At 45.7% G+C, this 23,281-nt stretch overlaps 2 protein-coding genes across 3 annotated transcripts in view; both read left to right on the top strand.

Moving 5' to 3' along the window:
• LOC119390547 (monocarboxylate transporter 9) overlaps window positions 1-22,903 on the top strand; it is a 62,508-nt gene extending 39,605 nt beyond the window's left edge. For both annotated transcript variants that reach the window (XM_049414866.1, XM_049414864.1), the window contains exon 4: window positions 22,394-22,903. In XM_049414866.1, coding sequence (XP_049270823.1) covers window positions 22,394-22,536 — 143 coding nt within the window. In that variant the 3' untranslated portion in view covers window positions 22,537-22,903. The remainder of the gene's footprint in view (window positions 1-22,393) is intronic.
• On the top strand, window positions 8,404-22,378 carry LOC119388938 (monocarboxylate transporter 9). The gene is made up of 4 exons (XM_037656281.2): window positions 8,404-8,566; window positions 10,349-10,527; window positions 17,547-17,690; window positions 20,618-22,378. The coding sequence occupies exons 2-4, from the start codon at window positions 10,356-10,358 to the stop codon at window positions 21,748-21,750; spliced, it is 1,449 nt and encodes a 482-aa protein (XP_037512209.1). The 5' UTR covers window positions 8,404-8,566; window positions 10,349-10,355; the 3' UTR covers window positions 21,751-22,378.
• Window positions 22,904-23,281: the final 378 nt, after the last annotated feature.

Below are 23,281 nucleotides of genomic sequence, written 5' to 3'. Positions count from 1 at the left end.
CCATACCTACTGCACCTTCGCGGCGGACAGGCACTCGAATTTGTTTGTCTGGTTCGCCTACAGACAAACACGCTGCTATGTCCAGCCGTACTAAAACATTACGACCCAAAAATGTGAAGTGGCTGACACTTACCATATGCTCTGGACCTGTCAAATGAACCCAAAAATAACCAAATCCCCAACCCCAACAAACAGGACTAAGAGGCGACCCTGCTGAATAGTTCAGAACTGGAGGAAGAGCGAACTCTAGTCCAGCGGGCTCGGGCGGCGGCTTCGACTAATGACGTCCCGGACTAGGGATGTCGACCAGGTAGGTGGGGATAAGGGATATCTAGCACCTACCTCCTGCTTCAATAAAGGTTCCTCCTCCTCCCCCTCCATGTAACCATAGATATACCTTCCGAGTACAGCGCCTTCGAACTGCCAAGCGAGAAGACATTGTGATGAAAATAGAATGTTTGCCGGCTGGAAGGAGTTTGCGCAGGTGAAGGTTGATGAAGATATTTCGGACTGTTGTACACTGCCTCCATCGTCATGCACCTAATTAGTGCAATGATCAAAAGGATGATGACTGCACACCATACATCATAGCACGCCCAAACGCCCCTTATCATGCGTAGTAGCGCATTGTGTACGCACATACTCTAAGTTTCCCGCGATGCCAGCCATTCCGGAAGAGAAACCAAGGGGAGCACCTGTGTACATAGCTGCGGCGCTGTCACGCAAGCGGCTCCCGCTCGCAATAACTCAAAAAGGCAAGAGAGATCGCTCCTCGATGTCTTAGATGTGTTAGAGGAGTGGTCTGCGTCACAGCAACGCCAGCTGTGTTCACAGCATTCCCTGAACGACGCTAAGAGCGTAGTCGTAGACGAGAGAGCTTCTGCGCAGTACCATGTCAGCTCTGGCTCAGTTGTTATTAACTGCAGCTGACTACGACCAGCACCATCACCATTTTCTTCCTGGTTTAGACGATCTATTCAAAACCACCAGGGGGGCAGCTGTATCGCGGTCTGAACCTGGCAAAGTGGATGCGGTATATAACTCTCATGTAGAAAAAGGTACATATTCGGTGACAATGTGGGAGATGGTATTTTCGGTTTCAGTGTGGGATAACCGTCAAGCCTAAAAAGCAATGTTGGTACAGTTCTTCACAAACTTCCGCGCATGAAAACCGCACATGTTTGTGCAGACAGTTCAAGAGAGTTGTACTGAATACATTTCCATTCTCTCGAGTTACTCTCGAGGTTACCTAACATAGCCACCTCATCATACAGTGTGCAGAAGCAATTTTGAAGAGTAGAAAACACAAAGCGTTTGCGAAATATGTGTGTTTTTTTGCTCAAAACCGTTTTTCCTAACAAACGTACACTTCGAAAAAAAATGCACTAACTATTAAATGGATTAACTGCATGTTAATGGGCTCTTATGGCTTCCACAAACACTCACTATCATTATTGTTGATGTCAATGCCATGCCGGACGGATATGCTGTGTCCTGCTCAGAACACCAAAGGTGCACTCTATGACTTGTCTTGCATGGCTGGGGGCTGCACTGCACTGCTGCTGAGCTGGGCCAGCCACGGACAGGAGGGTGAGCACCCATGGCACTCAGGCATAGCGAGTCACCTTCAGAGATCAACAAACGTGTGCTATGCAATTGTGCTGAGAACATGTACGGCGGAAATACAACGTGCCACAATACTACAAAAAGATGAGCTACAGCAGGTGAAATGCGCATTTACTGCTCCTGTGTGGCCTGAGGCTTGAACTAGAGCTTTTTCTCCCTGCATGTTGCGAACAGCCAGGTGATTTTCACCCACTTGCTATTTCCATGCATAGCACTTGATACACTGAGCGAGTCACAAGCACAAGAGCTTAACAAGCAATAAAAGCACAAATTTCTAGTCTCACATGTATGGAGTAAAATTCATAAGCTGCAGACTTTACACTTTCGACATTGTCAATTCTATCATAGTTTGCTTCTTCTTAAGTGTCCGATTAGCATCGTTGTGTGAAAATAATTCAAGCATCCACTGTAGTAACAATGTTTGGGTTGTGAAGGTGCCTACATTAACCAGTGTTTACTGTGACATCTGTACTTAAAAAAACTAACCTAACAACCAGCCATTAGGCAGTCTTCTGCCCTTGAAGCTCCCAGGTACAGCACAGTCCATCCAGATGAGGGTGCCATGCGTGCTTCCAGGACCCTTTGAGGTCGACTGGGTGATGACAACCCCACCGTTGCAAAATACTTGTACATTTAGGGAGCACAAGTCCTTTCTATTTCTGTACAGGTGCTCCAAGTGAAAAGGTGGCTTGATTTGCCAGTGCTTGCAATCGATGGATCCCAGCACCTTACGAAAGATTGCGATCTGTAAAGAGGCCAAAAAGGATATATTCAAAAAACCCTAATTGAAAGCGCTCTTAATACATATTTGGCAGTAACACAAAAACTATTACTTAGTCAAAGCTATCATATGCTATATTCAATTTGAAACCAACTGAAGCCCCATGCAAGCTTTACATACTGTAAGATATATATGTCCTGGTAAAGCATAGTGCTGCCACAGCGGTAATAAAGGGAAATCCTGAAAAAGTGCTACATGGCTCCTGGAAAATGAAGTCGCATGAAATATTTTTCTCTCAACTGTCAAGCGTGGTAAACGGATAGGCTCATTTTAATAATCACATAAAAGCCTGCTTAAGCCAAATCATAAAAACTGCTGGTGTACTTGCTCATATTGCAATATATGTATATTGGCCATATATACGTATGTACAAAGCGGTAGTAGTACATTTTTTGTACTGGAACTTAACATGGGGTGATATCACATCTATTGGGATGAAAAACTTACAAACTTACGTTATAGCACTACACAAACAGCAACGAAATTAGTTGCGCAAGTTCAACTCACCGATTGCACAACGATATTAGCAGCCGTCAGCGTCATCGGGAATCGAATGTGCTCTGCAGCTATAGGCAAAAAACGTCTGTAGACTGGAAGCTGCCGTTGACGTAGAAATGCAAGGCTAGCAAGACGTGTACGTCCACTGGTGAAGCGTGAGAAATCACCGTGGGCCGCTTTAGTCAAGGCTCCAGTGCCGTGCAAAACGACAGGACAGATGGTCTCGAAAACCTGTACTTAGCAGGTGCTGGTCTATGAATTCATCCAAGGCAAGGCACCAGTGAGAAGTGTGTTCTATCTGGAGCGAAGTGTGACGTGCACGTGCCTTCGCTGACAGGTACAAGTCCAAGTTTTCACCCGAGAACAGTCAAGGCGCACTGCCAAAGCAGCCACATCTACAGCAGAATGTCTCGGCGCGCGACTTCGGTTTGACACGTTATGACGTTCGGATTACGGTTATCACAAGAAGGAGAAGCAACGAGTTAAAAAAGAAAACGCCAAGCCCAGCGTCAAATCCTTAAAGCCCTCATAAAGCACCATCACCACTTCGTTTGCGAAACACGGTTATAAACGCTTTTAATCTTCTGTCACACGGGCACAGCCTCTTCACAAGTCTTGGAAATGTCAACACAGCACCACTGTTCACAACGCACATCGTTTCACTCCCGAACACTGCATTTGCCTGGACTGCTCACAAGAAAATAGAAGCGCACGGGCTAACCAGGGGCGAAGTAAGAACCAAATAAATATTGCAGTTCATGCGTTGCCGTACGAGCACGGAATCACTCAAGTAACGTGCCAAAATGCTATCAGTTCGAAATGCCGCACTGCACCTTAATGAGACACAGGAAAGCGAAGCAAACGAACTGTTACCGACACTCAAACACACATTGCAGGCTCCTCCAGTGCCAGTTACCGTCAGTACACAGGCGCCGATCCCCGCTTCAGAAACACACCAAGGCACAGGCTTCGCTACGCTTCGCCGCACACCAAGAGACACTGCCATCGGTCTTCTCACGGCTTGCGCGCACCTAAAAAGCAGCGGTATTCACAGCACATCCAGTCGAACGCTGAATGAACTCAAGCGTTTGCGAAAATCGGCACCGACACACACAGTCAACACAGTTTACGGCGCCATGTTGTTTTCGCGAACTGCGCAGCAAGGGCAAGCGCTAAGAGAGCTCACAAAAAGCTCTTGCGCGTTTTTCACGGCGAGATAAAAATTTCTCTTATGTGCGAGGGGGAATACATGACGAACACGACATCAGCGCGCGATGAAAGAAATGTTTTGTCAACGTCATAAGATGACCTGATGTGGAGAGTACTGCTTGCCAACCAATCACAAGCTGCGCCTCTCGCCCAAGCCGTCGTCTGCTTGCGTTTGTCGTCTGCTACGATAGGAGCCTGCAGTGGGGTTTCGCCTTGGCTACGCGATGATTTCCAGGTCAAGCTGACGCTCTGAGCACAAAATACACATAGGAGTGGGTGAAGCCAGCTTTATATGATATTCTCACGCCAAGTTAAATGGCAGTTAATAATCAAAGGGACATGAATTCGGCAAAGGTTTGTTTATACTCGCGAATCGTGGGCATTCGCACATATTTATGGTGTCATTTCCAATTACTGGAGCCATTTCTTTCTGACTACTTGCCATATAAGCGCGTTCCGTTTCGGTTTCCGAACAGTGAAGGCCGAAAAGCCCGATTTGTTTGTGGGGTGTGTCCAGATAAGATCGAACACGAGGTCCCGGTCACCATTCCCGACTTTGATGAAATTTACTGTAGGTCTAGGCATTACACACAGAACAATGGTTTCGCAGTTGGTTTCGCGAGAAAAATTTTGTTCGCCTGAAAAAAAATATACAAATTTTGGCCGCAAGAAACACTTTTCCGCCAATTTCGCGATTTCTGAATTTTGAGCGCACCTAGGGGAAAAACGGTGGACTTCTTCGTCACAATATTTATTCCCCTTAAAGAACAAGTGAAAGACAATCTTATGAGTCGTTTATTTCCCTTGCTTGTCGAAGCACTTTTGAAGAAAAAAATCACAAACTTGGCAAATCGCACAAAATACCTTTATTTCGGGAATTTATTGCTGCATGCAAGTTAAAGTGAGGATAATAAAACTCGGTACATATTAACTTTGATACTTTCGCTCTCTTTTAAAATAATTTGCATGGTTTTATCGCGTTCTGTTTCACTCCATAAGTGGGCTGAAACGTAAGTGATTTACCAAAAACGCCGAACTTTGAAAATTATTTTCTCAAAAAGGCCATTTTTAATTTTTTTTTAAATCCCTCTGATTGAAGTCAAGGACGTCATCTACAATTCTGCAGAAAAAGACGTTGCATTATTTTGGTTGCTAACAAGTTATAGTGCGACGAATGTGACCATGCCAGCCTAGCGGCCGCGTCGTTCGTTATGTGCTGAAACTGATATAAGTTGCTAAAAATACTTGTACGTGACATAATCACAAATCAGCAGCTCCACACCAACAAATGCGCAGCCAGGTGTCATGGTTCAGCAAGCTTTGTCTTGCGATGAGCCGCTTGAGAAGCCCGCAGCAGCGGCCGCTCGATGCTGCGGGCACTCACATTACATGAGTGCCACTTCGACTGCGGATGAGCCCCGCTTGCGCGCCAAACTACGCTCAGAGGACAAACGAGAGAAGGAATGCATCACTGTGAAAGTTAAAGGCCGTTAAGTGACAACAAATGTCATAATATGCAACGAAAACTCTGCCGGCAATTTCCCAGTGAGCGCCTTCATTACAGCACGCATGTGTTTTTTTTCCTGCTGTGATGCGCGAAGCCGCAAAATATCGTGTAAACGCTCGACTTGCGTTGGATATTCTATCTGCGGACGCACAACAATACAGTATTGTAAAAGCGGTTCTTTAATGAAGCAAAGGACTTGGACACACTTCTTTTCACAGCCGGCTGACAAGTGTTCTGGCACGAGATGAACAACTGCAGTTTGAGTTGTTCGACCATCGGAAGCACGTATGACAGTTTTCTTTAGATGTCAATGGCTTGCTTTTGTGTCATATGTTGCTCATAGAATGAACCTTATTATCTTTAGGCCATCAGAAGAGAGAAAGCAACACATGAGCGCACTACTGGAGGCGCTCACTGGGAAATTGCCGGCAGAGTTTTCGTTGCATACTATGACATTTGTTAGCACTTAACAGCCTTTAACTTTCACAGTGATGCATTACTTCTCTCGTTCGTCCTCTGAGCGTAGTTTGGTGCGCAAGCGGAGCTTATCCGCATTCGAAGCGGCACTCATGTAAAGTGAGCGCCCGCAGCATGGAACGGCCGCTGCTGCGGGTTTGTCAAGCGGCTGATCGCAAGACTAAGCTTGCTGAACCATGACACCTGGCTGCGCATTTGTTGGCGTGGAGCTGCTGATTTGTGATTATGTCATGTACAAGTATTTTTAGCAACTTATATCCGAGTTCCAGCACATAACGAACGACGCGGCCGCTAGGCTGCAATGGTAACATTTGACGCACTATAACTTGTTAGCAACCAAAATAATGCAACGTTTTTTTCTGCAGAATTGTAGATGACGTCCTTGACTTCAATCAGAGGGATTTAAAAAAAAATTAAAAATGGCCTTTTTGAGAAAATCATTTTCAAAGTTCGGCGTTTTTGGTAAATCACTTACGTTTCAGCCCACTTATGGAGTGAAACAGAACGCGATAAAACCATGCAAATCATTTTAAAAGAGAGCGAAAGTATCAAAGTTAATAAGTACAGAGTTTTATTGTCGTCACTTTAACTTGAATGCAGCAATAAATTCCGGAAATAAAGGTATTTTGTGCGATTTGCCAAGTTTGTGATTTTTTTCTTCAAAAGTGCTTCGACAAGCAAGGGAAATAAAAGACTCATAAGGTTGTATTTCACTTGTTCTTTAAGGGGAATAAATATTGTGACGAAGAAGTGCACCGTTTTTTCCCTAGGTGCGCTCAAAATTCAGAAATCGCGAAATTGGCGGAAAAGTGTTTTTTGCGGCCAAAATTTGTATATTTGTTTTCAGGCGAACAAAATTTTTTTTCGCAAAACTAACTGGGAAACCATTGTTCTGGGTGTAATGCCTAGACCTACAGTAAATTTCATCAAAATCGGGAATGGTGACCGGGACCTCGTGTTCCATCTTATCTGGACACACCCTGTGGTTTCATGCATAATAACGAACTTCTATAATATGCTGTGATTTGCATTGTACGAGCCCGCTCTGGATAGGCCCAAAGTGCATAGCGACAGCTGCATTTCGGAGATCGTGCCCATTGGGTAGTTAAAGGCAATCCAACTAGACATGTTGTGGAATCATATACCAGGCTTTAATAACGGCTAACTGAAATGCTCCGCTCAATTTTATTTCCAATAGCATGCAGCTGATGTGCTCCTCTGAAGCTCTTTGGTGGTAATTTTGACCAATGCTGCGTACATCATCATACGCTGGACGTCTCATTGGAGGAAGTAGGACGCAACACAACAGCATAACAAAAAATGTTGACCAAATACCGAGCCGCTTTCGACTTCATCGACCATTGATGTAGAACTTTGGTTTTAATCCAACCACAAGCCTTTGCATGCATAATTTTTCGCCATTGACACCCAATAGGCTTCTTTAATTACTGTGACTCCCAGCTTATTGGACGACTGCGAGTGTCAATACTGTCCATAGCGTACAAGCAAAACGACACACGAAACTCAAAGCACCGAAATAAATTAAAACGTACCAGCATTCATCAAGCAGCCTTACATGACCGTGAATGAGCTTAAAATCAGCCACGGCACCCAGATACCCGCCGCAGTTGCATGTTCTAAACAGCCATATTGTTCGTAAGAGTGGTCCGGACCACTCTTGGGATTTCCTCATAGCCACGCTGTTTCTGCGCAATTTTGTTGCTTCGTGAATCCACTTACGAGCCTTTTTCAGTGACGTCACCAAATATAGCAACTGTATCACCATCGCTGACATGTTCCTGGACAGTCGCAGCGCGATTTACCGCAGCGGCCGATGCGATAACGATGGCCTCTTACGACGTTTCTTTCGCTTCGTGAATCGACTTACGCGACAAAATTTCTCTTAGGCGACAATTTGCTCGTAAATTAGTTTTGTGGATTCGGCCTGTTGTACAATGCCTCCATCGTCATGCACCTAGTTAGTGTAATGATCAAAAGGATGATGACTGCACACCATACATTATAGCACGCCCGAACGCCCCTTATCATGCGTAGTAGCGCATTGTGTACGCACACATTCTAGGTTCCCCGCGATGCCAGCCATTCCGGAAGAGAAACCAAGGGGAGCACCTGTGTACATAGCTGCCGCGCTGTCACGCAAGCGGCTCCCGCTCGCAATAACTCAAAAAGGCAAGAGAGATCGCTCCTCGATGTCTTAGATGTGTTAGAGGAGTGGTCTGCGTCACAGCAACGCCAGCTGTGTTCACATCATTCACTGAACGACGCTAAGAGCGTAGTCGTAGACGAGAGAGCTTCTGCGCAGTACCATGTCACCTCTGGCTCAGTTGTTATTAACTGCAGCTGACTACGACCAGCACCATCACCATTTTCTTCCTGGTTTAGACGATCTATTCAAAACCACCAGGGGGGCAGCTGTATCGCGGTCTGAACCTGGCAAAGTGGATCTGGTATGTAACTCTCATGTAGAAAAAGGTACATATTGGGTGACAAAGTGGGAGATGGTATTTTCGGTTTCAGTGTGGGATAACCGTCAAGCCCAAAAAGCAATGTTGATACAGTTCTTCACAAACTTCCGCGCATGAAAACCGCACATGTTTGTGCAGACCGTTCAAGTGAGTTGTACTGAATACATTTCCATTCTCTCGAGGTACTCTATAATATGCTTCGCTGCAGAATTAAGGATAACGTTCGAATCTGATGTTTTGTTGCGGCGAAGGCCTATTCGTGATTTCTCTTGTCGTAGGTCACTAGCGTGACCTAGAGAACACTCGTTTTCCATTTGAAGTAGCCAGCTGTGTTTTATTTGCATTTTGTAGGATTCAATTGCTTAATTCATTGTTTCATGGTACCTTGCCCTACCGCCACGTCGCTTGTTTTTGCGGACTTGCCGCGTTGTTTGGTTGCTGCTAACTGTTGCGTTCGATTTCGTTCGGTTCGGTTGCGTCATGATCACACGCGTCTCTTAAAACGGTCGGGAACTGGGATTGCGGCGTACGTGAAGTATTGTCACAAGTGACTTTAGGACCCTACACTATAGCCTCTATCATAACATATAAGGCGATTTTCATTATATCTTCAATTATGCATGTGTCTCTAGTGTGTAACTTCCGAAGTTATCTAATTATCATTGAAAGGCACTGACTTATGGCTTTAAAACTGAGCAAATGCAGGTGCTCTATGCATGAGCATAATATATAAACAGCGTACCATGTGTGCATTTGCACTGCGTAAGCTGAAGCCAATGTTAAAAAGAAAGCTTATTTGGCCAATTGTGTATTAGTATTCTAAGATTTTTGTTTTCAACCGTGCGTAAGAGTGGGCGCCGTTACGCGTGGGAGGCTGTATCACCGTATCCTTTGTCGTTGTTCGCGAGGAAGATTGAAAGAGTACAATAGGCTGTCAGCCACTGTCAAGCCACCTCTTTTTACGTCGCCTTTCCTTTCCTTTAGGGCCTATCATGACGTCATAATTTACATGCTTTTTTTCTTACTATTTATGAGTCGTGCACTCATTTAGGAACTGTTTCTCACGTTGAAACGGCATGGTATTGTGCCCCTTCATCACCGTTTGCGTAAATTTGTTAATTGTGAACTCAATCCAGTTACTGTAATGTGTAGGTTAAGGCGCCGGCCATATAGTCTCAAGTTATGGTTCAGTTATATCGATGTATACCATACTTTCAATTGGTCAACCCTTGTATGATCAGAAGTGAAGGAACCGCTGACTCATTAGTAGCACCGTATCTTCACCATTCATTGTGTTTGAATTTTTAATCTTGTCGCGGCTCCTCTGAGAAACGTTATTTCCATTCGCATGCAATCTGCGCCAAATATAAAGTCTGTGTTATATTATTGTGATTTATGCATATCTGAAGCCCCAGAAATTACGCTGTGCGCTGCAGTGCAACGCGCAAGTGGTCTAGTAACTTCCCTCGTAGGTTGCATCACAACGAAAAACAAGCGTGGTAGCCACTGCATTTTACTGTCACATATATTTACTGCGAAGAACTATTCCGCTTAAGGCGGTTTCGGTGTTTAGTCTCGGTGAACTGTCCCGGTGTGCAGTCAGCGAACAGTTTCGGTGCACAGTCTCGTTGTTGGCTGTAGCAACACATCGGGACACATTATCAGGTAACGCAGAGTGAATGTTAAGCAGAATTTTAGCAAGGCTCTTCTATCCGAGCACTAATCATCACCATCCATTTGTTTCTCTTCCAACAACTGCTTCAGTCTAGAAATGGACCGCGCCTGGTGTGTGCCCTTACTAGCTTCCATTTCGACGTTTCTCTTGACAATGCCATTCACCTGCTTTGGCCTCCTGTTTGTCCTCGTCATGAACAAATTTGGAACCACTCGGGAGCAAGCGTCTTGGATGGAAAGCGCCTTCATTATGAGCAGTAACCTATCAGGTAATAAATAAACTTGGGCGCTTTCTAAAACATATAAAAAATGGCGGGTATACCAGCGTCCATTATGGCGACAGACTGTTGCACTAGGCCTTTGATATTTTTCACATGAGAGAGCACTCGCTGTTTACGACAGGACAAAACGTGCTCCGTGTGTACAAATAAGGTAATTAAACCAGCATTGTCAGTGAAGTTGATCATGTTGTCTCCACCAAAGTTGTAGTGAGGGTTTGAGCCACCATTTCAAAATATAAACACCTCCCCCATTCGGGCCGTTGATATGAGCTGCACCATGACATGCTAAAAATCAGTAATATCCTAACGGAGAAAAACTTACAGTCGGCTCTCTGATACAAACTCTGAGCTTGCAACCTGATAGCACTAGTGTATCGATGAATTACAGTAAAACCCCGGTGATGCGAATCTCGCGGGGTTACCAAAAATATTCGCATCATTCGAAATTCGTATCACCAGAAAACATGGAAAATTAGTATGCGACAAAAGAAAGTTGGCATACGTTTTTATTTAGTGTTTCCCAGGGCCGCACCGACGTCATGAACAGCTCTGAATGATTGGCAATAAAGTGTTTTTAGACGTCAACGATGATACTTGTACTCGTAAATATGCGGTGCGCGCGCGCGTGTGTAATTAATTAACCAGATGTGTTGTGACCCGTGACCGCTAATAGCCCCTTCCTAATATTATTACGCTTTTCTGCATAACATTAAAGTACTGCGGCGAAAGTCACCTTAAGAAGCGCTTTGCACGCGATAGATGAAGGCCAGAAAATTTTAGAATCGCTCCTTTGTTGCTGTTATTTTCTTATCGCGGTGGTGTTGAGGGCGTTTTTTGGGAGATTTACGGCCGTGCCCGCACAATCGGGGGGTTTGCTCAAAATTCGGGAGTCTCCCATGCAAATCGGAGAGTTGGCATGTGTGCGCGTACGCTGCGAGGCCTAGCTCCTTCGCCAAGACCGTCCGCTTCGTCTCTTGGGGTCTTCGTCCACTTTTCATGGGACTTCACGATGAACCCGCAGCCATAGTTTGTCTTGTTTCATAGAACGTCAGATTGCGAGGACATGGCTTGCATCGACGTGACAGGCACGTGTTAACACAGTACAAAGACGCTGCTGCCTCGAGCACGGCAGCAAGCGTCAACGCAGTGAAAAAAAAAGGAAACAAACGCGACGTCAACGCCAAATGTAATCTAAACGCGAAGGTGCATAAAGGCCTCCAAGATTCGCGCGCACAATCTCTGAGGCAACGACGCACCGATGACGGTCGCGCAGAGCGCATGCCCGCACCCGCCGCGGCTGCCGCGTCTTTCGCGACAGCGCGGGCAGCCCCTGTTCGTACCTGTGCGCTAGCGTACGTTCGTATCAAACGTCACCGGGTGAAAATCGGTTCGCAACAACCGTACTCCAATACATTGCAGGCTAATGGACCCTGGCCGGGACCACAGAAAAATTCGTATCACCCCGAAATTCGAAAGCGACCACGCCCTACAGGGCGTGGTTGATTTCGTGCGCTTATTTCGAGGAAGGAAGGGGCGGCCGGTGGGTGCTTCGCTTCGCTCTCTGCAGCGGCCGCGTTTGCGAAAGGAGCGCGCTGTTCAAACAGAAATAAGTAACAGCTGTCACGATTAGCTCGCGCTCGTCTTGTGTGTTCCTGTTCGTTCGTTTCGTGCGTCCCGCTTTATGTTTAAGAAGTGCGCTTCAAGTGTCGAGCTGTGACGCATTAGTTCGCGCTCGTCCTGTGTGCGTTCTTTTCGCGCGTCCTTTGGGCTCGAGCGACGCGCTGGCAATTTCAAGCTGCTTTCCGTTCTTCGCGTTACATTCCAATTTATTGCTATCGCATTCATTGCTTCGCCGCTGCGGCGAAACTGTGACTTTTTTTATATTGCTGTCTTTACTCATATATATTTATGTATGGCAGTTAGGCACCACGGACTTAAAGCTCTAGATCCCTACTGCGAACCAGTATCCTGCGCCCCCAATGTACTGCGTCGCTCCAGTGCTCCAGCATTCGGTGCGACACCGGGCACATAATCATGCATGGCACTGGACACTGGGAAGAAGTGGCGCTGTATTTTTCATTATGGTATATTAAAAAATATGGCACTTACCAGCGAAGTCCCCTACAGCCGCGAAAGTATTTCGAGATTGAACAAGCGTTTCTCTGCAAACCCATTACAGTAAAACCTCGGTGATTCGATCACGGCTCGTACTAACTTCGGGGTGATACGAATTTTTCTGTGGTCCTGGCTAGGGCCCATTAGCCTGCAGTGTATTGGAGTACGGTTGTTGCGAACCAATTTTCACCCGGTGACGTTTGATACGAACGTACGCCAGCGCACAGGTACGAACAGGGGCTGCCCGCGCTGTCGCGAAAGACGCGGCAGCCGCGGCGGGTGCGGGCATGCGCTCTGCGCGACGGTCATCGGTGCGTCGTTGCCTCAGAGATTGTGCGCGCAAATCTTAGAGGCCTTTATGCACCTTCGCGTTTAGATTACATTTGGCGTTGACGTCGCGTTTGTTTTCTTTTTTAAATGCGAAGCATTTCTTAGCGAACTTCTGCGACTTTGAGCGTATCTATCTATCTATCTATCTATCTATCTATCTATCTATCTATCTATCTATCTATCTATCTATCTATCTATCTATCTATCTATCTATCTATCTATCTATCTATCTATCTATCTATCTATCTATCTATCTATCTATCTATCTAGCCGCCTACGACTTTGTGCTCTCCTGGTCGCTTCGTTAATCGAATGTACACCAAAATTGGTATGGCGTAACATGACTGTATGACGAACATAAATGACTAGTCATAACATGAAAATTATGACACGCATGTCATGTACAGTATGATTTACATGCCACGCTCATGGTGAGCTGGCGGCCGTTTCGCTAGCTTGATTTACCCCGAAATTGGTATTGCGTGACGTGACTGTGTGACGAACATAAATAACACACGAGTTAACATGAAAATCATGAAATGCATGTCATGTACAGCATGACTTACGTGCCACGCTCATGGGGCGCTTGCGGCCATTTCGCTAGCTCGATCTACCCCGAAATTGGTATTGCGTGACGTGACTGTGTGACGAACATAAAAACACGAGTTAACATGAAAATCATGACACGCATGTCATGTACAGCATGACTTACGTGCCACGCTCATGGGGCGCTGGCGGCCGTTTCGCTAGCTTTATATACACCAAAATTGGTATCTTGCGACGTGACTGTGTAACGAACATAAAAACACGAGTTAACATGAAAATCATGACACGCATGTCATGTACAGCATGACTTACGTGCCACGCTCATGGGGCGCTGGCGGCCGTTTCGCTAGCTTTATATGCACCAAAATTGGTATCTTGCGACGTGACTGTGTGACGAACATAAATAACACGAGTTAACATAAAAATCATGACACGCATGCCACGTACAGCATGACTTACGTGCCACGCTCATGGTGCGCTGGCGGCCATTTTGCTAGCTTGATATACACCGAAATTGGTATCTTGCGACGTGGTTGTGTGACGAACATAAATAACACGAGTTAACATGAAAGTCATGACACACATGTCATGTACAGCATGACTTACGTGCCACGCTCATGGTGCGCTGGCGGCCGTTTCGCTAGCTTGATATACCCCGAAGTTGGTATTGCGCGACATTACTGTGTGACGAACATAAATAATAGGAATTAACATAAAAACTATGATATCCATTTTCCTCAATGACATACAAGACGATGTATGCAGCTCTTTGCTGGCTGCTTCGCATTACATCGATTCCCACAATGCGTGGGATCTGCCGGCTTTTTTTTCACTGCGTTGACGCGTGCTGCCGTGCTCGAGGCAGCAGCGTCTTTGTACTGTGTTAACACGTGCCTTTCACGTCGATGCAAGCCATGTCCTCGCAATCAGACGTTCTATGAAACAAGACTGAAACTATGGCTGCGGGTTCATCGTGAAGTCCCATGAAAGGTGGACGAAGACCCCAAGAGACGAAGCGGACGGTCTTGGCGAAGGAGCTAGGCCTCGCAGCGTACGCGCACACATGCCAACTCTCCGATTTGCATGGGAGACTCCCGAATTTTGAGCAAACCCCCCGATTATGCGGGCACGGCATAATCGGGGGGTTTGCTCTCAAAACGCCCTCAACACCACTGCGATAAGAAAATAACAGCAACAAAGGAGCGATTCTAAAATTTTCTGGCCTTCATCTCGAAGAACACTCCTTTCTGCAGTGAAATGCACAAAGTTTGCGGGAAAAGCTCTCATGCGAAAAGAAACTTCACCTTTTCGGTTCGCTATGATCAGCGATATTGAAAACTACATGTATACACGCCTTGGTACTTGCTCGGTTGTTTATATCTCGACCTGTTGGACAGATTGTGCGTGCATTTCGAGGAATAAGTGTGTCACGCACAAGAGCGAAATCAAGGATTTATTAAAATAAAAACTGTTTACTAGTATACCTTGAAGGCAATTGTAGCATGACCATTTCCCATTGCGCAAAACAGAAGTGTGGAACTCTGTTGATAAGCTTGGTATAAGGCAATGCTATTAAGCGTATTTTTTGAAATTTTTTCCAACAAAATGTTGCTAATGCTGCATTGCGCCGAGCGTACTTTTACAATAATGTTTAGTGGGCGAGAAATGGTCACAGCAAAAAAAAAAAAAAAAGAAAATTGGCAGATCTCACGCATTGAGGAAATCGATCTCATGTGAGCCCAAGGTCTATATACATACTGTGTTGCAGTAGCATATGCCCTTTAAAATTTTCCGGTATATGCTATTTCTGATCAAAAAAATATAAAGCACTGTGCCGAGAAAATTTTAATAAGAGTGCATTATGAAAAAAAAGTTGAAAATAAAAGCGGTGCAGATCCCCAGCTGTTTACGAACTGGCGTCAACAACAACAACAAAAAAACTGTTTGTCGGAACACAGCAAAATATTTGCAAATGCACTGCAACGTTGCGAATATTAAAGAGAGAAAAAATAGGATTATAAACAATTATTTAGTGATGTAAATCATTTCTGATTGCCCATTTACTACGTCATCATCATCATCATCATCAGCCTGTCTACGCCCACTGCAGGGCAAATGCCTCTCCCATGTTCCGCCAATCAACCCGGTCCTGTGCTTTCTGCTGCCACGTAATACCTGCAAACTTCTTAATCTCATCTACCCACCTAATTTTCTGTCTCCCCCTCACGCGTTTGCCATCTCTTGGAATCCAGTCAGTTACCCTTAATGACCACCGGTTATCCTGCCGACGTGCTACGTGCCCGGCCCATATCCATTTCTTCTTCTTGATTTCAACTATGATGTCCTTAACCCCCGTTTGTTCCCTGACCCACTCTGCTCTCTTCCTGTCTCTTAAGGTTACACCTATCATTTTCCTTTCCATCGCTCGCTGCGTCGTCCTCAATTTAAGTTGAACCCTCTTTGTAAGTCTCCAGGTTTCTGCTCCGTAGGTAAGTACCGGTAAGATACAGCTGTTATATACCTTCCTCTTGAGGGATAGTGGTAGATTACCAGTCATGATTTGATAATGCTTCCCGAATGAGCCCCAACCCATCCTTATTCTTCTAGTTATTTCACTCTCATGGTTCGGCTCCGCGGTTACTACCTGTCCTAAGTAGACGTACTCCTTTACAACTTCCAGTGTCTCGCCACCTATCGCAAAGCGATGTTCTCTGCCAAGATTGTTCCACATTACTTTAGTTTTATGCATATTAATTTTCAGACCTACTCTTCTACTTTCCGTATCCAGTTCAGTAATCATGAGCTGCAATTCGTCTCCCGCGTTACTCATCAATGCAATGTCGTCAGCGAATCGTAGGTTACTGAGATACTCTCCATTAACTCTTATCCCTAACTCTTCCCAATCTAGGGCCCTGAAAACCTCCTGTAAACACGCGGTGAATAACATTGGAGATTTACTACGTACCTGTTAGGAAATGACAGCGTATTCGCAAAATAAGATGTGCCTTACGTACCGCACGCCTATTGGCCCGTGCGTTTGGCTGCTAGCGTTCGGAACCTAGTCATAAATAAACTTCCAATTGCCTTAGACACACCACTTCTATTACACATAACGCCCAGTTGAACAGCAAGCATGGTGCGCAAGCAAGGTGTGCGTCAGCAATCAGTCGAAGGACACAATGTTGAATGTTCACGATGTTGTTCTCGAGTACGCTATGAAGTGAACCTGAACACCGACTGCAAAGCTAGCGCAAACCGTCGAGATTCACCAAGTGTCGAAGTAAATGGAATCTCGCACGAAGTCACTGAGCTAATGCAACTATGTTGACAGCTCCGGACCTAGCGAACACATACGGCCGTGACACGAAAAGAGACCGGTGAAGCCACGAAGACAGTTCGCGAACTCATGACAACATTCGCCGCACGTTTCATTAGTTACACCGTTAACCGCGCAGTCGATTCATAACTATTGATGACGCGAAATCACTTCTGACATCCTCTTGAAGAAACACACACACACAATATAGTTCCGCCGAGCGTAACATGGCATCGAGGCGAAAATACCGGTCACTTCTCAACGCACGCTAGCAACGCGCCGGACGGTCTCGAAGAGACATGGCCGCCGCCACCCAATGTTGCCAGCGTGCAGCCTACTTTCGCGGTACTCTGAAATTTTGTAGCGACTCGAGCCAGTTTTTGCAATAAGGTACACCTATCAAACTCTTTTTTTTTTGCCTAAACCGAAGTGGTTATACTGTGAGCACAAACACGAATCATATATTTCTTTGTTGCACAAGTATGTGACTGGCTTTTTACGGTTTCAAGTGTCTGCGCAAATTCATCGTATCCAGATAGTATAGAGCCGCACCAGCACTTGGGGCAGCTACACGTAAATGCATGTGGTACGTACTGATTTTTAGACTACAAAATATCGACACATAACACATAGGTTGCTTTTCCTATGTAAATTTAGTGACATACACTGATTAGTAATGCTGATGAAATATTCCTTACAGCTCTCGGAATAGCTTTCCTTCAGCGGCGCATCAGCCTATCCAACATTGCTGTTATGGCCGCTGCCATTACCAGTGCAGCTGTTATTGCGTCTGCATTCGCGCCAAATGTGGAATGGATGAGCGCAATTTTTGGGGGTGCTTATGGTAAGAGCTTTCATTTTTAAATAAGCAAAACTTACACAGTTTGGAAAGTATTCCACTACGACGTCTTATACCAAAAACCCCTAAATACACGCTGTTACTATGAGAACGCACGATGTTTTTCGTTAAAACGAACTCTAAAATGGTGAGGATCTGGTGAGTGAACATGATCTAATATTTACAAGTTCTGGCCACAGGAAAGAGATCTGTGTAGGCCTGCTAAAAGTTATTAGCCGTCTACAAGTTCATATTGTGGCTTAAGATTGCACGTGTGCGTTTGAACAATTAAGCATCGTGCAATAGATTCCGTTATGGTCTCACTTACATCACTCTCAAGGTGGGCACGTTTAACTCGCCAGTCACGCTGAAGACCGCACTAAACGCCTGCCACAAGACTTGTTCGAAATCTCGGTTGCTTGTTCTGTGATCGAAGGTGTCATGCGCGCTTGTGTAATTGACTACACGTGTTACAGCCTTCTCTTGGGCGTTTTTCTGAGTACGGAAGACAGTGTAATGTAGAAAATGGACAAAAGCGCAATATGTTCGTCTACCCTTTGTATCTGCTCGTCATTCTTGTCCGTAGATTGTCTATAGCAGGGGTCTCAAAGACGCGACACGCGGCCCGCACATGACCGTCTTCGTCCCATTTTTTTTTTATTATTTTCTTAATAAGTAGGTTCATAAGCTACACATGCATGACTGGTCTAAAGCATTTTTTTTCCTAAGGCACACCCTGCAGTCACTGTGTGTTGATACATAACCGTGAAACATTACCTTATATTTTAAAATCAGCGTCCAGATTACAGTAATTTCTTAGATATGCATCGATATGTCGTTGTAACGCTGGTGCCATATCCCGTTCATAAATGACATATACATGAGATACGGGAAAGGTCTCCTTTCAAATGGCAACGTTAGCTGACATTTGGTACAACCCATCCCCCACCCCACCTGCACCCCTCCTACTTTCGTCACTGTCCTGGCCCTTGTGGGAATGAATTTCCGTGACTGCGGCCCGTTAGCTGATGTGAGTTTGAGACACCTCGTGAGGCAGCTCGCGCGTGACATAATGCTACTAATGTATTAGAGCACCATTGTTGTTCTGCCGCTTCACATCTATTATTCACTGTGCAGGGGGGCGATCGGAGATCTGTTCGTTCCGCTTTTTCGTCTGCTGGGGAAGAACAAGCGCGCTGATTGGCTGAAGCGGGAGATGCCACTCAAGGCCGGGGGGTGTCACCATTTCTTTTTTTTTTGCTTGATCTTTTCTTTGTTGGTGACGTCATATCGCGGCATAACGAGTGGGGTGATCGGAGATCTCTGTTCTGCGCCGTTCGTTCTGTACCCATTCTGGCGGCGTACGCGATTGGCCGAAGCCGGTAAAAACCACGTCTCTGAGGGGCGTAGCCATTTTTCTTTTTGCTTGATCTTTTATTTTTTGGTGACGTCATACCGCGCCATAACGAGCATGTCGTCTGCTACAAACGAACGGAGTGCGAGACCGTTCGCACGCGTTCTCTCGAGCGAACAAACGGCTTCGCACGGCATGATGCGGCGGTTGCGGCTGCCGCAAGAGCTGATTTTGAGAAAATGGCGCTTGCGACGTGTGCTTCTCTTGCGGTTGGAGGTGCGAGATGCGTTTGAAGACATGAGGGAGTGCGGCGTCGCTTTCTGTTCTCGAAACGAACAGTGCGAACAAAATGAACGGGCCTGCCTGTGGTCTTACGCGCAGGGACTTCTTAGTTCAAAAGCGCTGCCAGCTACTGCCACGTGTCGTCCCGGTCCTCACTCGTCAACGACGGCGCCAGTGGGCACGACGGCGTAGGTATCTGTGGGTGCTCTTTTATAAAAGCCAGCAGAAGCTCCTTTTGACGACATCTTGAAAAACTGCGCCAACCGCTACTTTTCTCTTTTTTTTTTTCGCGTGCGCGACTTCACATAGCGAGCACGTTAGAAAAACTAACACCAATAAATATCAGCGCTCAAACCTATTGCTTTTTCAGAAACTGTTTGAGCTTGAAAAGAAAAACAATATCTTTTCGTATAACTGTATTCATTAGAAGGCGAGAAACACTTCGTTTTGAAATATACGGTCCCCTTGCCGAGGACAAACGATGCGCGTCTACATCCGGAAAGCTCGCCGCTCACCGCTTGACGATTGGCTGTCCTCTTCCTCTCGGCGGAAGAGATCTGCGGACCGCCCAATTTTGTGACGTAACACCGCCAGAACGAACGTGGAACGAACAGAGATCTCCGATCCCCCCCCCCCCCCCCGCAGGTGTCTCGCCCTAATAAACTGTGTGCGTATTGTCAAATAGTGCGTTCGTATTGGAGATAATATGACCTCAATAAAGCAGGTGTTATGCAATAAATACCATGTGCATGAGGGCGTAAAAGGCCCACCTGAAGTGAACGACCTTCTTTTGTTTTAATTCATGAGACCTCCTGTAAAAAATTTCAATGTAGAGGCACGGCACAGTGCAGCCTTCGTTGCATTTTTACAGTAATCACCGTATGGGGCTGCTGCTTCAAAGGAACACTTAAGAGGAAAAAAAAAGCTGTTTTTCGCTTAGTAGATTACCCATCTACAATATCAAAAAAGCCGTTGCCACGAGCTTGGTAAGCTAGAAAAGCGCAGACAGAAAATGCAGATGGTGACATCATCTTGAAGTTTCCGCGCCAATCGCCGTGACGTCAGAGGTTTTCACTGCGTCTGCTAAGGCCTACGTAGTTTTTTATCCGTAAATATTAAGGGGTCGTTGTCTAAGGGAGCAGAGACTTAACTTGCCAAGATTCCGGAAACATTTTGGTGCGAATTTGGTCAGAGTACAAAACACAGTGCACAAAACAGAGCATAGAACATATAGCAAAGAAGAATTGCAAAAACTGATGAGAATTTGCTAACTTGGATGCGAATACTTTCATGTCAGGCTTTGCAGTCAAGCTGTTCATGGCATCTGTTTCGATCTACACAATGCTGTTCTTCGACAAGTACCGGGCAACAGCCCAATCCTTCATCAGCTGCGCTCAGGGAGCAGCTGGCATGGCGGGTCAAGCGCTGTTGTCATCGCTAGAGGAGACCTATGGCTTCGCTGGAGCGTTGGCCATACTCGGCGGGATACTCCTGCATGCTGTACCACTTTCTATGCTTTTGAGGGAAGCGCACCGGATAAGATTTACTTGCTCGCTAAAAAGGAATCCGTCACGCCTTATTTCCAATATTGTTGCTATCCCGGCGATCACTTGCTCAAACAAAAATACGTTCCTGCACACATGTAAGCCTGCGACCGTTCTCGAAATTGAAGGAAACAATGAACACAAGCAAGAATTTGCTGTTGTAAAGAGTAGTGTTACCGGGAGAAATATATACTCACATGGGTTTCCTTATGTAGGAGGAAATGATTCATTTCACGCTGAAATGTATGACAAATATAGTCGGAAAACGTCACTTAAGAATTCTGTGAGCACTCGAAGGGAGCAAACGTTTCTTTCGAAAGCAGCACAGAAAACCACAATGCGCAGTTCAGAGCCCGAACACAGCACTTGCCGAGTAGAGACGATCGCACCGAATCAAAGCTGCCCCCTACGACTCGCTCTGTCCTTGTTACATGAGCCAGCGTTTTACATATTAGTATTCGCGATTGTAGCTGGAGACTACACTGAAATAGTTTTTCTCGCCACGGCTGTAGAGTATGGTGAAGATCGGGTCCTAACAATGGAGGCCAGCGAACGCCTAGTCACTGTATGGTTCCTGGGACAGTTCATAGGGAGTGGCTTACTACCAGTGATTGCCGATTGCACAGGATACAGCCGTTCATCTGTCTATGTGGTCACTTTCGCATTTTCTTCCATCTCTCTGGCGGCGCTGCCTCATGTGATGGAAATCGCTGGCCTTTCTGTCGTACTTGCGATACACGGCATGGCGATGGGCTTCATCAGATGCGTCAAGTGCGTAGTCATAGCCGATCAAGTTGGCACCGAACGCACCGCAGCTTGTTGGGGCATCAGCGGGCTGGCGATAATCCCTTTATCTCTGGCCAACCCGGTGATCATTGGTAAGTAAAGTTCTTTGTGGTTACGGGTAAGTACCACTAAACTCGCTCTTGCAACTCAAGGGAATTTGTTTGCCACATATAAGCGCAACACATACGTATTCTCTTAGGTTAGTTTGCTTGCGAGCGTGATGTGCTCGGGTGTCGCCAAGGTGCTTAAACTGCGGCTATGTGTAACGACTACTGCCTACAAAATGTGGCAAATCAACATCAACTGAGGTAAAACAGTTGTGGTGTCATTTACCACTGGACGTAGCCCCTTCTGATACGACTATTTAGTCGATGGCAGCCAACTTACAAGAGTTTCGTAATCCAAATATTTAGGCTTCATTATATCAGAACACCTTTCAAGGAGTAACCGCATGCATATGTAAACGTGAAAGCCGTAAAAAATACTGTTTTTTTGCGCAGCGCCTCACCTAAGACATGACATTTTGTAAAAGACGCCCTATAATGTTCATAGCTGCCAAGGCACGGGCTGGCACGACAGTGGAATTCATCGCGTGGACCTGGAAGCTCTCACAAGCTTTTGTCGCTTGGTTAACATGCATGGTGGATTGGAGAAACAGTTTCTTCAATGTATTGCGTCAGAATGTTACTCAATGAACTCCAACATACGATTCGTCACTGATTGGTGCATACTTGTCTTTGCAGGTTTCTTCAGGGATGGGGGAGGTTCATACGACAACTTCTATAGGATGCTCAGTGGAATCAACCTGTTTGTCACGATCCAGTTTGCCTTGTTCCTTGTTTGTCGCAAAACACGGAAGAGCGTAACCGAAGATAACCGCCTTTAGGTCACTCTGACGCTTCACGCTATCTAATACACAGTGTGGCTAATTCGCATTACGTCGTATCTTTTCAGTGCGTTTTCTATGTTTAGGTATTTTTGCGGATAGAATGTAGCACTTGGAGAAATGATAAGCATGTACACTATTACTGAAAGGCATAACTAAACACCCGGTAATGCATTCTGACAGGGTAAAGAATTGTCCGCGAATGCACACCGCCAATAAAACGCATTTATTTCAACTCAGGGTCCTTAGAATAACGCCTCGTTCGTCATCCTGCAAAACACTACACTTCTCTAATTCTTTGAGGCTGATGGTGATTTCAAAATCTGGCGAAACACATCACTGCTTACCCGCCCATTTGCCCACGTAAACTCACTATGAAAGGAAATAAACTGCTCAATATGACCAACATTTGACTTCATTGCGTTCGGCATTAGCCACGTGCTTCCACTACGTCGTCTCTCCACGTTTCACTTTCTTCACTGACTTCGAGATGTTTAATCGATCTCTTCAGTATTCTCTCCTAATACCTCAAGCTCGCGAAGCGACTATCTGCTGTTCGAATGTTATTTTTTGTACCAATCCTCGTGCCATGTATAGAACAGCGAGCACATTAACAGTTTTTCTGCTGTGGCAGGGTTCGTTCTAAAATGAACTTTTCATTTTGTCTATGTAGTACTTACGGTCCCACCACGAGTCGGTGAGAGAAAGTAGGCGTATGCTCGCACGTTGTACTTGCAGAATGTGC

The sequence above is a fragment of the Rhipicephalus sanguineus genome, chromosome 4, assembly GCF_013339695.2.
Source record: "Rhipicephalus sanguineus isolate Rsan-2018 chromosome 4, BIME_Rsan_1.4, whole genome shotgun sequence".
In the NCBI taxonomy this organism is placed as follows: domain Eukaryota; kingdom Metazoa; phylum Arthropoda; class Arachnida; order Ixodida; family Ixodidae; genus Rhipicephalus; species Rhipicephalus sanguineus.
This window is presented reverse-complemented; position numbering and strand designations above follow the sequence as displayed.